General features: G+C 41.1%; 1 protein-coding gene across 1 annotated transcript in view; it reads right to left on the bottom strand.

Annotated features, from left to right (window-relative positions):
• Positions 1-1,925: 1,925 nt before the first annotated feature.
• Positions 1,926-13,252, bottom strand: part of PARM1 (prostate androgen-regulated mucin-like protein 1) — a 95,335-nt gene continuing 84,008 nt past the window's right edge. The window contains exon 4 of the mRNA XM_019624583.1: positions 1,926-5,886. Coding sequence (XP_019480128.1) covers positions 5,802-5,886 — 85 coding nt within the window. The 3' untranslated portion in view covers positions 1,926-5,801. The remainder of the gene's footprint in view (positions 5,887-13,252) is intronic.

Raw genomic sequence — 13,252 nt, 5'->3', positions numbered from 1 at the left:
ATGTGGCTCATAGTGAGAGTAAGCTATCATTATTATGACACCAAGGAGAGACAAGTGGCACAATGGTGGAGCCCGAGGGTAAGGGGGAGTGATTCCCAGGGCAGCATCCTTAGTCTAGGCTGCTGTGGACCCACACCTGACTCCTGTGGAGAGCAGGGAGTCCACAAGTGAAAACTAAGAGAGGTATTCACTAAAACCCTGGGAGACAGAGGGTCCTGTGCTGATGCCCTAACAATGGGGTGGGGGAAGGCAGGCTCGCTCGTGGCAGAGAATGGGAGGCAGGAGTTAGCAGACATGTGCTCAGGAGCTGACTGGGCTTGCTATGGGCTGCGTGCCAGACACCCTCAAAGACCGCCCAAAATAGCTTAGTGGGGACTTTGTAAAGGGTGGAAGGGCCCATTTTAGGAAGAGGTGTGAGAGTCTTAAGAGCTGGGTTATATTTATGTCAGATACCAGTCCCTTGGGACTGGACTCTGGTGACAGATGAACCTGGTTTGAATCCCACTTCTGACACTTACTAAGCTGTAAATGCTTGGAGAGCACGAGCCCTCTTATACATTATAAAGTACGTAGGATTCAGTACATGTATGAATGAGTTCAATATAGTAGAACCTCAGTTTCCCCACCTGTAAGATGGAGACAATGTAATGATCACTAAAGCTGATACATGTATTACGTTAGACAATGCCCACAGGCACCTATAGGCCCTAATGAATATTAATTAGATGCCTTCTTTTTTATAGTAAATATTCAGTGTATTGCTTAAAATAGAAACACAGTACATTTGTTGACTAAAATTGACTAATGCTGTTTAGTGCAATAAATGTAGTCCATTCTACATTTGCCAAAATCTAGATCCTTTAAGAGATCATACCTCTTCCAGGTTTTTTTCCAATTTGATCGGTGCTTTTCCAATATCATTTATGACTCAATGCTTTCTGACAAAAAAATATACCTAGCTATTGGTTAGTACTATGCAATTTCAGGAGGGTAAAAGATTGGAAATAGGCTACTAAATAATCGAGACAGTTTATGATCTGACTTGGCAAAACTATAATACTGGGGAAAATATTGATTTGGACCCAAGAACTCACAATATGTAAACACTATATATTTTTAAGCCTTTTCTTTTTATGCACCATTAAAAGTTCTTTCTGACCAATCCTGTGCAGGCAAGCTTGGAATAATGGAGTCTCACTTGCTTTTGTGTTCATGGCAGGTCCTCAAGAAATGACCCAATAATCAGTGGGAAAGTGTCTATTCCATGCTTGTGCCTCATTCCTCGTCTTGATTCTTCGTACTCAATCCTCCATGCTGTGTCCCTGGAAGCCAGGTACCTAAACTTATTAAATTGGACCTTAATCTTCATACAATATGAAGTCAATGAGCCCTAGTTTGCAGAAGGTTCCATTCCTCTCCTATGTTGCATAATGTGTGGCTTTGTTGTTGCTGTTTTCTTCAGAATCAGAATAATCTTTGGTTAGCTTCTGGGGGATGAAATTATATTTTGGATGATTGATGTTGTTTGCCATTTAACTGTCAGATAAGAATGGGTATGCTGAATGCAATTTTTTGAAGGAGAACAAACCAAGTACTATTAAATGGACTGCTAATGCCAACATGCTTTCATATGACTTGATTATGCATCACCATCTATTTATCAAATCAAAGTGTTTATTTTTACATCTATTTTGTAAGGCATGGTGTATAATTAAGAGTAAAATCACTGCTTGGGAAGTTTCTTCATTTCTGATACCCTTCAATTCTTTTTCAAGATCAGAGAGACCTTCCTGCTCTGCAGAAAATACTATTTATATTGATGTGGGATAAATTTTCTATAAAAACAAGCCAGGGCTACTTAATATAAGCAGTATTGGGCTAAATGGCTTGAATAACAAAACATTTCAAAATGTGACTCACCACTGTCAGACACAAGCTTTAACAACTTTAATTGATATAATTATAATTGGTATGCAATACATCTTACAACAAATGTAGATACAATTACATTAAATATCAAAGAAGTTGCACGCCTTTCCATCTTTAAATAATGCCAGCTAACTCACTCGAAGAAAGCAATCTGGCATTGGTCTCTTGGTTAACAACTATTACCAATAGCAAGTAGCACTTTAAAATCAAAGTTGAAATGGTACATTCATTTGCCAAAAAAGACGTTAAAGGCAAATAAGGTGAATCAACGTGCAAATCTGCATCTGGCCCAGTTGCAAAATCCATTTCCCAGATGCAAGGGATTGGACCATGCACCCTTGCAAGCATGATGGAGGGCAAACAGATGCCATCAAACCAAAATCAACTCCACAAAGAAGCCAGCAGACCCCAGGATGGTAAAGGCCAGAGGTCTGTTTCTGTTAGTGCTCAGGTATCTATACTGTGCTACCCTAACCTCCTAGATCCTAACTCAAGCCTGTGAGACCCATGTCCAAGGCCATCCTTCACGTGGAGATGGAAACTAAACTTTGTGGTCCCAGGCATAGTTCACCCTCAGTCAGTCAGCTGCACTGGGGGGTAGCCTAAAGCTGTCACAGCTGTCTGATGTGGCTATGACACAGCTGTCTTTTTATAGATTTCAGTAAAAACAACACACCAGTATAACAACAAACAAGAAACTGAGATCACTTACATATCTATGTAATACTTAAAGTACTTAAAATGTCTATAAATATTTTTCTGCAGAAACTGAAAACACTGTACACATGGTTTCATTAATCCTCACAACACATTTGTGAGGTAGCATGGGTGAAGCCAGTAAGAAAGCATCACCCCCATTTAAGAAATGACGACACAGGTGTCCAAGAAGGGCAGGAGACTTCATTGGGGCCCCCAGAAAAAGAATACAATTTAATTTCACTGTTTTATCATTTGCAAACTATCGTCTAGAAGAGGCTGCTTGCCTCCTTCCTGCTCTGACATTCCCTCTAACTAGTCCTGTCCCTGGATGGTACGTGGTTGTTTACATCCACTGGAGCCATTTCCCTTGGGTAGAGCTGGACAGACTCCCTGAGGTAAAGGTTATCAATTACCCACATATATTTCAGAGGTGTATCTGTGTGTGTGTGTGTGTGTGTGTGTGTGTGTGTGTGTGTGTGTAGCAATGTTTGTTGACTTCAGTTGCTAAAACCCTTTAGCCAACTCAAAAATAGAAAAAATGCATTTGGCAAAATAAGGTTCCACCCATTGGTATTTTATAGTAACGTAACAAGGACTGTTAAGAGTGTTCATGGGAAACTGTCACCTTGCTGAACAGATGTGCTTTAGAGCCAGATCCCTGTCTTTGCCATAAGGATTGGGAATTTAATAAGAGCAACAAATGCATCAAGTGCTCTTGCACAATTGTAGCCTTTGGTAAGGAAAGGCGCCGGCTGGGTCCACGGCTTATAATTGGTCAGGATTCCGTGGGAAGAGGCTGGTCCCTCTGACCCAGGATTTATGATGGAAGCAATGTCCAGAAGTGCACCTCATCAAAGGTGTTTCATGGACATTTTGTCAAAATGTGTTTTATAGAGGGAGAAAAATATATATGGAATGTCCTGTTTCTATCAAATCATCCTTTGCCAAACTGAAAACCTATGCAGGGAGTAAGGGTAGGGAACAGGGACAATTATTTAGGTAAAGCTTGGCCAGAGGGGGAATTGTCAGTCATTCTTGGCCATTTTTTCCTGAGAATGTCCATGTTTTTTGTTTGTTTGTGTTTTAAGTAATCAGAGATATCAGAATTCCACTCCTTGTTACCCACTCCTGTTGTTAAAATACCTCTGGTGGTTGCTCACTCTCCTTTGGTACCTAAGGAGTTTAGGAATAAATTCTTTTCAGAATGTGGGATGGCAGGTGTATGGAAATAGCTTGGATACTGGTGTCTTTGACATCAGAGGATTTAGGACAGCACGGCAATGGTGGCTTACATGTCAGTACTTGGCTGGGCCACAGCAAGTGACAGGATGAGCTGAGAGTCAAGTTTCTGGAAACAGAGTCGTGGCAGCAGGTCCAAGTTTAAAAATAAAAATTGACCAGTATCAAGTTCTTTATGACACTGTCAAACAATATAACCCATTTTGAAACAAGACCCAGTGTATGTTTTCTACTCTGTGAAATCAAGACATCAGATGCCAAGTTGCTAATATCAGGTGTTACAAGAGGACGGAGTTATAGCCATGAAATAAGCCTATCTAGAACACACAAAGAAATAAAAAAGCAACCACGCATGGCCCAAACAACCCACCAGCCAACAAATTCAAAAGGATAAACATTTAATAAATCATTTCATTTAGTTAAAAGTCTGGGAGTGTCTTGTTCTGTCCCAATGGGCACTGCACTATATTAGGGTTTCTAAACTCAGCACTATTGACACTTTGGGCCAGATAATTCTTTGTTGTGGGTGGCTATCCTGTAAATTGTAGGATGTTTAGCACATCCATGACCTCTGCCCACAAGTAACACCCCCAAGTTGTAACAATAAAAATGTCACCAGACATTTTCAAATGTGTAAGGGGTGGAGAGTTTGGGGGGCGGGGGGCGGGGATGCAAAATTGCCTGCTGGTTGAGAGCCATTATAATAAATGGGTACCTGCAAAAATGATTATTCTTTCTCAAAATTCATTATGCAGGATTTTAAGACTATCTATCTAACCAGGGGTTTTCATTTCTTAAAGGGCAGAATTAGTAAGCTAAATGTACAGGAGGAATAAATGGATTAATCACGGTGTCTGTTTCTTATGGAAATGCCTCACTGAGCAACTGCAGATAGACTAGAGTCTTAAAAAAAAAACCTTTTTTTTTTTTTTCAAAAACAGTTTACAGCCATTATCCAACAGACAGTAAGGCAGTGAACCAGTTGCTTTGTGGGTTTAAAGCAAGGATTCAATGGGCTTCTCCAAGTGGTGGATGCCTCTGACAGTTACTGAGAACAGATTCTCACTTTCCCTAATGAGGTACTCAGTGTGTGTCAGCTCCCTCCCTTCTCCACTCCCCCTGCTGTGTACTCCACCAGCTTCTCTAACTAAGCTCATCTCAGAGTTTTCTCTTGTGGAACCGTGCGCGCTGGGACCCCAGCTACTATTGACTGGGACAGGCATCCTTCGTGGAGACAGGTGGCGGGGGTGGGGGTGGGGGGAGAACAGGTAGAGGGTACGCTGAGATCTGGCAGCAACCTGCTCCTCTGCTCCTCAGCCTGCAGGCCTCCTCCTGGGCACTTTCTAGTTTCCTCTTTCATTAATTAGGCAGCTAAGAAGCTGGGATCCAGCTTGTACAGAGCCAAGCAGGCATCTTGTCAGACACCACGAGCTAAACAGAGATTTAAAAGGAATCTGAGAAACCCCTGCTTCTTCACCTGCAGGGCGAAATCCTCCCAGTACTCATTTTCTTTCCTCTCATTGAGATTTAATGTAATTTCCTAAAGAAGAGTTTCAGAAATACCACAAACAAAAAGCTCTCCCCAAAATTAACCCCCAACAAAACAACTCAATTCCTCTCCCTCTGTCCTTCTTGCTGTGGGTCCCGTGGTGGGTACAGAAGCCTCCATCAAGGTAGTCTGGCGCCACCGGCTCAAGGTTGGCCCATGTCAGCTGCAAATCAGCCTCCACTCACCTTCGAATAATAGTTCTTTTTGTACCAGAAAGGGTAAGTTGTAGCAGCCAGAGGAGAGGGAGGAAAACAAGACAACCAAACCAACAAAACAGGGCTTAAGATTGTCGCTCGATGCATGTCAGATACTTGTTATTAATTCTACTGGATAAGCACTTATAAATAAAGAGCAGTTCTTCCTCATCCCAGGCCACGTTCCTTTGTTAGGAGTCGTCGTACAGAGGATTGTTGTAGTTTCCCCAGGACCCATAGTCGTGATCATCCAGAAGCCTTCCGTAGGAGGAATGCCTGGTGGGAAAGAAGAGGATTGTGGTTATTTAGAGAAGTTGCCCATCTGAGGAAAGCCTAATGCCCTGCAGCCTGAACTGGGGAGGCTCACAGGGCCCACGAGAGGGAAGCCATGATTCTTCACTAGGACGACCCCTTGGCAACAGGTCCACCAAGGGCGAAGGCTGGGGTCTATAAACACCCTGTAAGTTATGAATGGTCAGCTGGGAGTCTGAATGGCACCTTCTGTTGAGATCAGCAGGGTCCTGTCTCTCTCCTTGCCCTCCAATGCTGGAGTAGGAGGAGGCCCCATTTCCATGGCTATTTAGTAAGAAGAAATGGGGAAGGGTAGGTTGCATTCCTGGCATTTTGACTTAGGTCCTGGACTTAATTTTCCCTGAAATAATAATGACACAACCCCAGCCACTGTTGCTCTCACCACCCCTCCTGGCATTTATATAGTGTTTTACAAGTGTTTCTACGTTCCCTTTCTACTTGATCCTCAAAATAAAGCCAGGGGGTGGGCACTGTTTATCCTTACTTCTCCAATGAAGAAATGTGGCTCAGAGGTGTTGACTGACATGCTCAAAGTCACCCAGTTGAGCTATAAGTCAACACCCCCACCTCTTGGGTCTAAATCCAGTGCTCTGAGCTGAGCGTCTTAGAGTCTGATTAGCACCTTAGTACAATGGTAATATGGTTTTAACAGGCTTTGGTGGGTCATTATGCGAACCTGTTCCACAAGTAATATTATTTCTTTAATAAACTGAAGTTAGATTGTTATCACTCCTCTGTTCAAAACCTTTGAGTTGCTCCTCATCTCACACAGAGTTAAAAAACTAAAGTCGGGGCCAGCAGAGTGGCTCAGTTGGTTAAGAGCTTGCGCAAGAGTGCGAGCTCTGAGCAACAGCGATTCAAGTCCAGCCCAAGCTGAGCTGCCAACAGGTGGCAGGATGACTCAGCTAAAAAAAAACGCAAAAACATCCAAAGTCATTACAATGGTTTGCAAAGCCCAACAGGATCTGGCCCCTGTTACTTTCCTGAGCACATACATTACCATTCCAGTATCTCCCACTCCTACTGCTCCAACCTTGCTGGTCTCCTTGCAATTCCTCCTCAGACCTGGCACACTCTTGCCTCAGGGCCTTTGCATTTACTATTCCCTCAGCTTGGAACAGTTGTCCTCCAGATCATATTCTTCAAACCTTTGCACAAATGTCGCTTTCTCAGTGAGCCCTTCCTTAAGAACTCTATATAAACTTGCAACTCCCTCGCCTCCAGCACTCCCTGCATAATTTTTCTCATAGCACTCATTACCTTCTAACATACTATATAATTTACTTACTTATTTTGTTATTGCCTCTCTGCCCTAACTAGATTATAAGTATGGATTATTTGCCTGTTTTGTTTGTGCTTAGCTCTATCTCCAGCACCTAGAAGAATATCCAATTGCTAGTAGGTCCTCAATAAATAGAATAAATGTTGGTAGAAGAAACAGTGATTGGAAAAAAAATATATCCTGGAAAGCCAATCTGTTCACAAGATGGGAGCTTTCTGGAGAGGCTTATGGTCATTTACAGACTAAAACTAATGACAGGATTGGGAAAAGTCTACAGAATGAGCATGTGGTACCTGTGAGGTTCACACTAGCGTGTGAATTACTACACCTTGCCACTGGAAATCAGCTATGTTATATATAGTACAGATAAACATGCCTACTTCCCCTAATTTTTGTCTCAGCTAGATATGAAAATTAAACAAAATGAAAATACAATCCGAGAGGCACAGAAAGCACTTGCTATACTTATATATGTTGCTAAAATAATTGTTGTCACTCTTTGAAGCTTATTTCCATCTGCCAGGTATTTAAAGAGAGATAATCTGCTGAAAAGAACCAGACCTTTGATACGCTGATTTCAAACTCTTAGCCTTTAAAATCCTGATTTCTGTCCCAAAGGCAGCCTCAGCTGACCCAGTTCATACACCTGGAAACTTGAGGATGTTCCACAATATGTTTTGTGTTCTCTAAAGGTCCATATTCATTTCTGCAGGTGTGAGAAGGCAAGAGATCCCAAATAACACATCACTGATCTTCTGATTGACAGGAATGGGGAGGCCAGTTTTGGTAAACGGGGTCACCTTATACCACTTCCCCATGTTGAAAACCTCCAATTCCAATCAAATCCTTTAACAGGATGGTTGAGAAATGGAAGCTATAGAATGAACAAGTTAAAACCTGGAGATTATAAGGCTGGATGGAGCCGGGCCTAAATTTCAGCATGAGTTAGTGTTGCAAGCCTGGCCAACATCTACCTAATAAACATGTTCCTTTATTGATAGTACACTCCTGCCTCACCTTTGTATGGTTATTTAACTTCTCGTAGCATTTTTATATCCAGCATATAATTTTATTTCCGCATCAGTAGGGAGACAATAGATGTATGTCCTTGAATGTGTTTTTAACCCCCCATTTCTTCATCTACAAAATGGAGAAACTGAAAAAAATTGTGTTAGGGTTGTTGGGAGGATTACATGAGGTAATGCATATAAAAGGCCTGGCACATAGTAAATGCACAATAAGTGTTGGCCAATATTGCTTTTTAAGTTTTATTATAATAAAACTTAACACAGGCACATGATAAATGTGCAAGTAGTAAAAAAGGACAGTGAAAAATGAGCCTCCCTCCCCCCAGGAACTCCTGAAATAACACCCCAGGCATAGTTATAAAACAAGCTTCTTATAGTATTGTTATTTGAATTTAAAAAATTATTATCATGCTGGAGTGAGGTTAAAGGATTAAAAATCTTCTGGTCATCAGGTTTTACTGATAATTGCTTTTTTAGGCAAGACTATTTGATCAGAGCTGTACCTGAATCTGCTGTATTAGAAGAGATGTCTACTACACAAACACTAGTGAAATAAAGGGAAATGATGGCCCTGTCATTTTTCTTTGCCTTCTCATTTGAATGAACAGTGCGTTGAGAGACATACTGATAAATGAGGAAAGCAAAGCAAGAGATATAGATAAATCATATTTGGGAATGTACTCAATGCGTAGGGCTTTTCATTATATTAATGAGTCTAAACAAGAAGAATTGGGTGTGCTGGGATTCAAGCCAGGTTTGAATAAATCCTATCATACTATAGAAAGAGTAAGAAAAACACATTTGTGTGTGTGTGCACGTGCGAGAGAGTGAGAGAGAGAGAGAAAGAGAAAGAGAGAGAGAGAGAGAGAGAGAGAGAGAGAGAGAGAGAGAGAGAGAGAGAAAGAGATGCCACTTATCTCTCTAGTCAAAAAGTCTTAAATCATGGCATGTTTTAGATGGAAATGGGGGAGGTTTTCAGATTGGCATTTGTGGAGTCGAAGAGGTGAAAAAACTCCCATTCCCAAAAAAGGGGAGGTGGGGCTCAAGGAATCTAGATGACTGTCCGTGGGATTTAGCGGTAGAGCTGGTACTAAAACCTAGTTCTCCCAGCTCTATAACGCAACACTGCTTCATCTAATTTCAATCTGAACAGCAATCTGTATGAATGACATCATTGTCAGGTCAAAGCAATTTTGTTTACTCAATTTCTTAGTTAAGACTGGCACCCATCCAACATAGCTCTGTTTCTACTTGCTGTGCCTTGGCTCCCCTTAGATAATAAACCTCTTGGGGGCAGACTATGTCTTATGTTTCTTCTTATTTTCTGAACATCTAATATGTCGCTCTTGATGCAATGGTTCTTTTATACATATTTGATAACTGCATACTCCAGCAGCACATAAATAGTATATATATGGAGTTTGCTTGGTCGATGCCAGCAGGGAGTAGTATGGCTTGTGGAATACATTGTGGAAAAGTGAAAATATTGGGTTGTCGGAAAAGTCATGACTCATTTTTGCAATGAAAAACATAGAAAAAAATACATCATGACTTTTCTGACAACCCAAGATTTTATTAAAGAGCACAAAGGGTCAAAGCCACCATTTTGATCTTAAATATAGGAAGAGAATTACAGCTAAATTTCTCACAGGTGATGACGTGGCTTTAAAGCCCTCAGCAGTGCTCACAGTCCCTGTTATTCAACGGCACTGTGCTTATTGTCGGTATTATTCTTCTATATTATATGGTTTAGTGAGTTAAAAGCAGGACCTGAGGGGATAGGATAGGGAATGATTTATGTTAAGTCCTTGCCTCATTGCTTCCTTCTCAAGTGGTTTGGCTCTAATAGGAAGCAGCCCTCTCCACTCATCCTCTCCCCAATTGGTGATGCCTTGTTGATGACAACTGATAGATATGGTGTTGACACTGTGGTTTGAGGCCTTCACCACCCCAAAATGGTACCTATTTTAAGATAACTAGAGCATCAGTACTTCATGGAACTCAATTGTTTTTAAAAATGAATGAGGTTTTACTTTCCTTGTGTTGAAACAAACATATTTTAGAGAACACCTTCTCCTGTATAAGGGTCAACCCAATTCCCCATTAAGGCTCCAACTTTATTAGTTTTCTTCCCAAAGTCCTCTCTTCTTTAGTCAAGCAAGTCTTTTCCATTCAATTATTAGTGCTTATTATGTACCAAGAAGGAGGGATATAAAGATGAGTAAGATATGGCTTAGTGTTGGGAAAACACAGCTGAACTTGTAGCTTATTAGTCATTAGTAATTAAGCCTTAGATGCGTATCATCCATTAGCAAAGCTAGACTGGTGCAGCTGTCACTGTCTCCTTTTTTTGTTTTCATTGCTGGCTTTCTTTCTCTGAGTGTCATTTCCGAGCTTGGTTCCTTTCATTTAACTATTCTTTGAAAACTTAACCACCTATCAGGCTCTATTCTGGAGCCTGGGGGAAACTTCAGTGAACAATAGACCAAAACCCTTGTCCTAAGGGAGCTTACATTCTAGTGGGGACAGACACAATAAATCAGACATGAAAAATAATATGGCAGGTGGTAATAAATGCAATGGAGAAAAATAAAACCAGGGAGGGGAAGTGAGGCATTCCAACTGGGAGGTGGCAATTGTAATTTTGAATATGGTGATCAGGGAAAGTCTCACTAAGATGACATTTGAGCAGACACATAAAAGAGATGTGGATGAGCCACATGGATGCCTGAAATATACCCCACAGACAGAGAGAATAGTAGGTGCAAAGGCCCTGGAGCAGGAGAAAGCAAAACATCTGTATGGTAGCTATTGAATTATACTTTTTTAAAAATAAACTTTTTTATATTGGAATGATTTTAGATTTATAGAAAAACTGCAAAGATAAATGCCTCTATGCCCTTTACCCAGCTTCCCTTTCTGTTAACATCTTACATCACCACAGCACATTTGTCAAGACTAAGAAACTGACATTGTGAGCTACAATTTTGAAGTGAAGAAAACTGTGACCATTCAGGGTGATTTTATTTGCCCACAGTCACCATAGCAAGTTAATAACAGAATGAGTATCAAACTTCAGGATCCTATCACTTCTGTCTTCTTTCTACCAAAATCCCAGTGATGGAAACATTTCCAAACATTCATTGTCAAAGTGCTCTTTCCATAGGCTGGCTTTCTTTTTTAAAAAAAGCAGTTACTTTCAAACTTATCTTTAAACAATTACCTTTACTTTGAAGAAGCAGATAAAATTTGTTTATTTTCCTTTTCAGAATTATCTGCCAGATATCATACTGACAGACCCTTATCACAAGAAAGGCCTGCTCATTGGAACACTTGTCTATTTGTGAACAAGTTCAGAGTCACAAGATAACTAGTTTGAGTGTGTGGTTTAATAGAGTCCCATGGCTTCCCCTTCTCTAAACCGAGTTTCTCCTGATTTGGAGGAAACAGATATTCCTTCCACACCCTAAAATTTCCTATCCAGAATCAGTCCATCAGGCAGCAAATGTTTAGAAAGCTACTATTATAGGACAGATACTGTCACGGGCTTTATATCTTACTAGTGGAGGAGACTGGCCATGAACAAAATGATTCCAGCACAGGGAAGAGAGTGGTACAAAGCATGTATGTTCAGCAAGCAACTCACCATGGGGAGGAGATTTCCCTGAGGGGGTCTCTTTTGAGTTATTTGGAATCAGGCAGATTCCAAGTTGTTGTGTCTATAAATCACCAAAAAGAGGTGAACCAAACATGTCTGACAGAGTAATCAGCACATTCAAAGTAACAGAGGCATGAAACAGCAGGGCATTCTATTTGGGAAACTCGACAGTGAAGTGTGCATTTGGAATGGCAGGAGATGAGGATAGAGCAGGGTTACTCAAAGTGTGGTTCTTCGACCAGCAGTACTGGCACCATCTGTGAGCTGGAAGGAATTGCTGATGCATGGGCCCTACCACAACCTACTGAAGCAGAACCTGTGGGGATGAGACCCAGGCAACTGTTTTTAGTAAGCTCTTCCATTAATTCCTATGCACATTAAAATTCTCTACCACTGAGTTAGAGAATCAAGTCATCTAGGCCTACAGAATGCCAGGTGTAGATTGCAAATTCTAGAAAATCTTAGCATTTATGGCTGGCTGGGCCTGCTCTTTAAACCTAACAACAACCAGAAGGAATCCAGTTGTATAAAATATAATCACTAGAAGACTTAAAGCAAAACAGGTGACTTCTAACAAGATGCCTTCAGAGCCAGGCCCTGTTGTGTCTATAAATCAATATCACATTTATTTTTGTGAAGGGAACAGCCGTGTTGTCTGCCTGGGTTACCAGCACACCTAATTATAGCTGCATCCACGTTGCTGGCGATAGCAGATATGGTCTCCTGCGCAGGGGATTATCTCGTGGCTGAACGATTTTGAGACAATTTAAACAAAAGGGACTTACCTCATTCTTCAATCATCACTAATTAAAGACACCTTTCTGCAAGAAGCAGGCAAGGGCTTTGCTTTCTTTTAAAGTTGCAAACAAGCCCTGGAATAACAGCTGTTCAGAGATAGTTTTTCTTTATGAACATATAACACACATGCAACTTCACAGGCATTTAGAAAAAGCACAATTGAAACTGCCAAAATGGAACGTAGAAAACCGAGCTGCTGTACCATCTTTCTCCTCCTCCTACGACTCCCCTGTCCTTTGTATCCCTGATGCCTACCGAATGGGATTGTTGGCAGCTACCATTTTCCTAAGCACCTAAGCAGTAAGCATTGTTTTAACAAGAACAATTACAACAATAACAGTAGTGCTTCCATCACCCTCATCTCATACCCAGCACTGAATGTTTATCTGTATCATAATTTAATCCTCATGATGACCTTGAGTTAGGCATTAACATAGTCCAGCGGTTCTCAACCTTCCTAATGCCACGACCCCTTAATACAGTTCCTCATTTTGTGGTGACCCCCAACCATAAAATTATTTTCGTTGCTACTCTATAACTGTAATTTTGCTACTGTTATGAATC

This window comes from Hipposideros armiger, unplaced genomic scaffold (assembly GCF_001890085.2).
Source record: "Hipposideros armiger isolate ML-2016 unplaced genomic scaffold, ASM189008v1 scaffold_594, whole genome shotgun sequence".
In the NCBI taxonomy this organism is placed as follows: domain Eukaryota; kingdom Metazoa; phylum Chordata; class Mammalia; order Chiroptera; family Hipposideridae; genus Hipposideros; species Hipposideros armiger.
The sequence above is the reverse complement of the archived record's forward strand: the minus strand, read 5'-3'. Positions and strand labels throughout refer to the sequence as shown.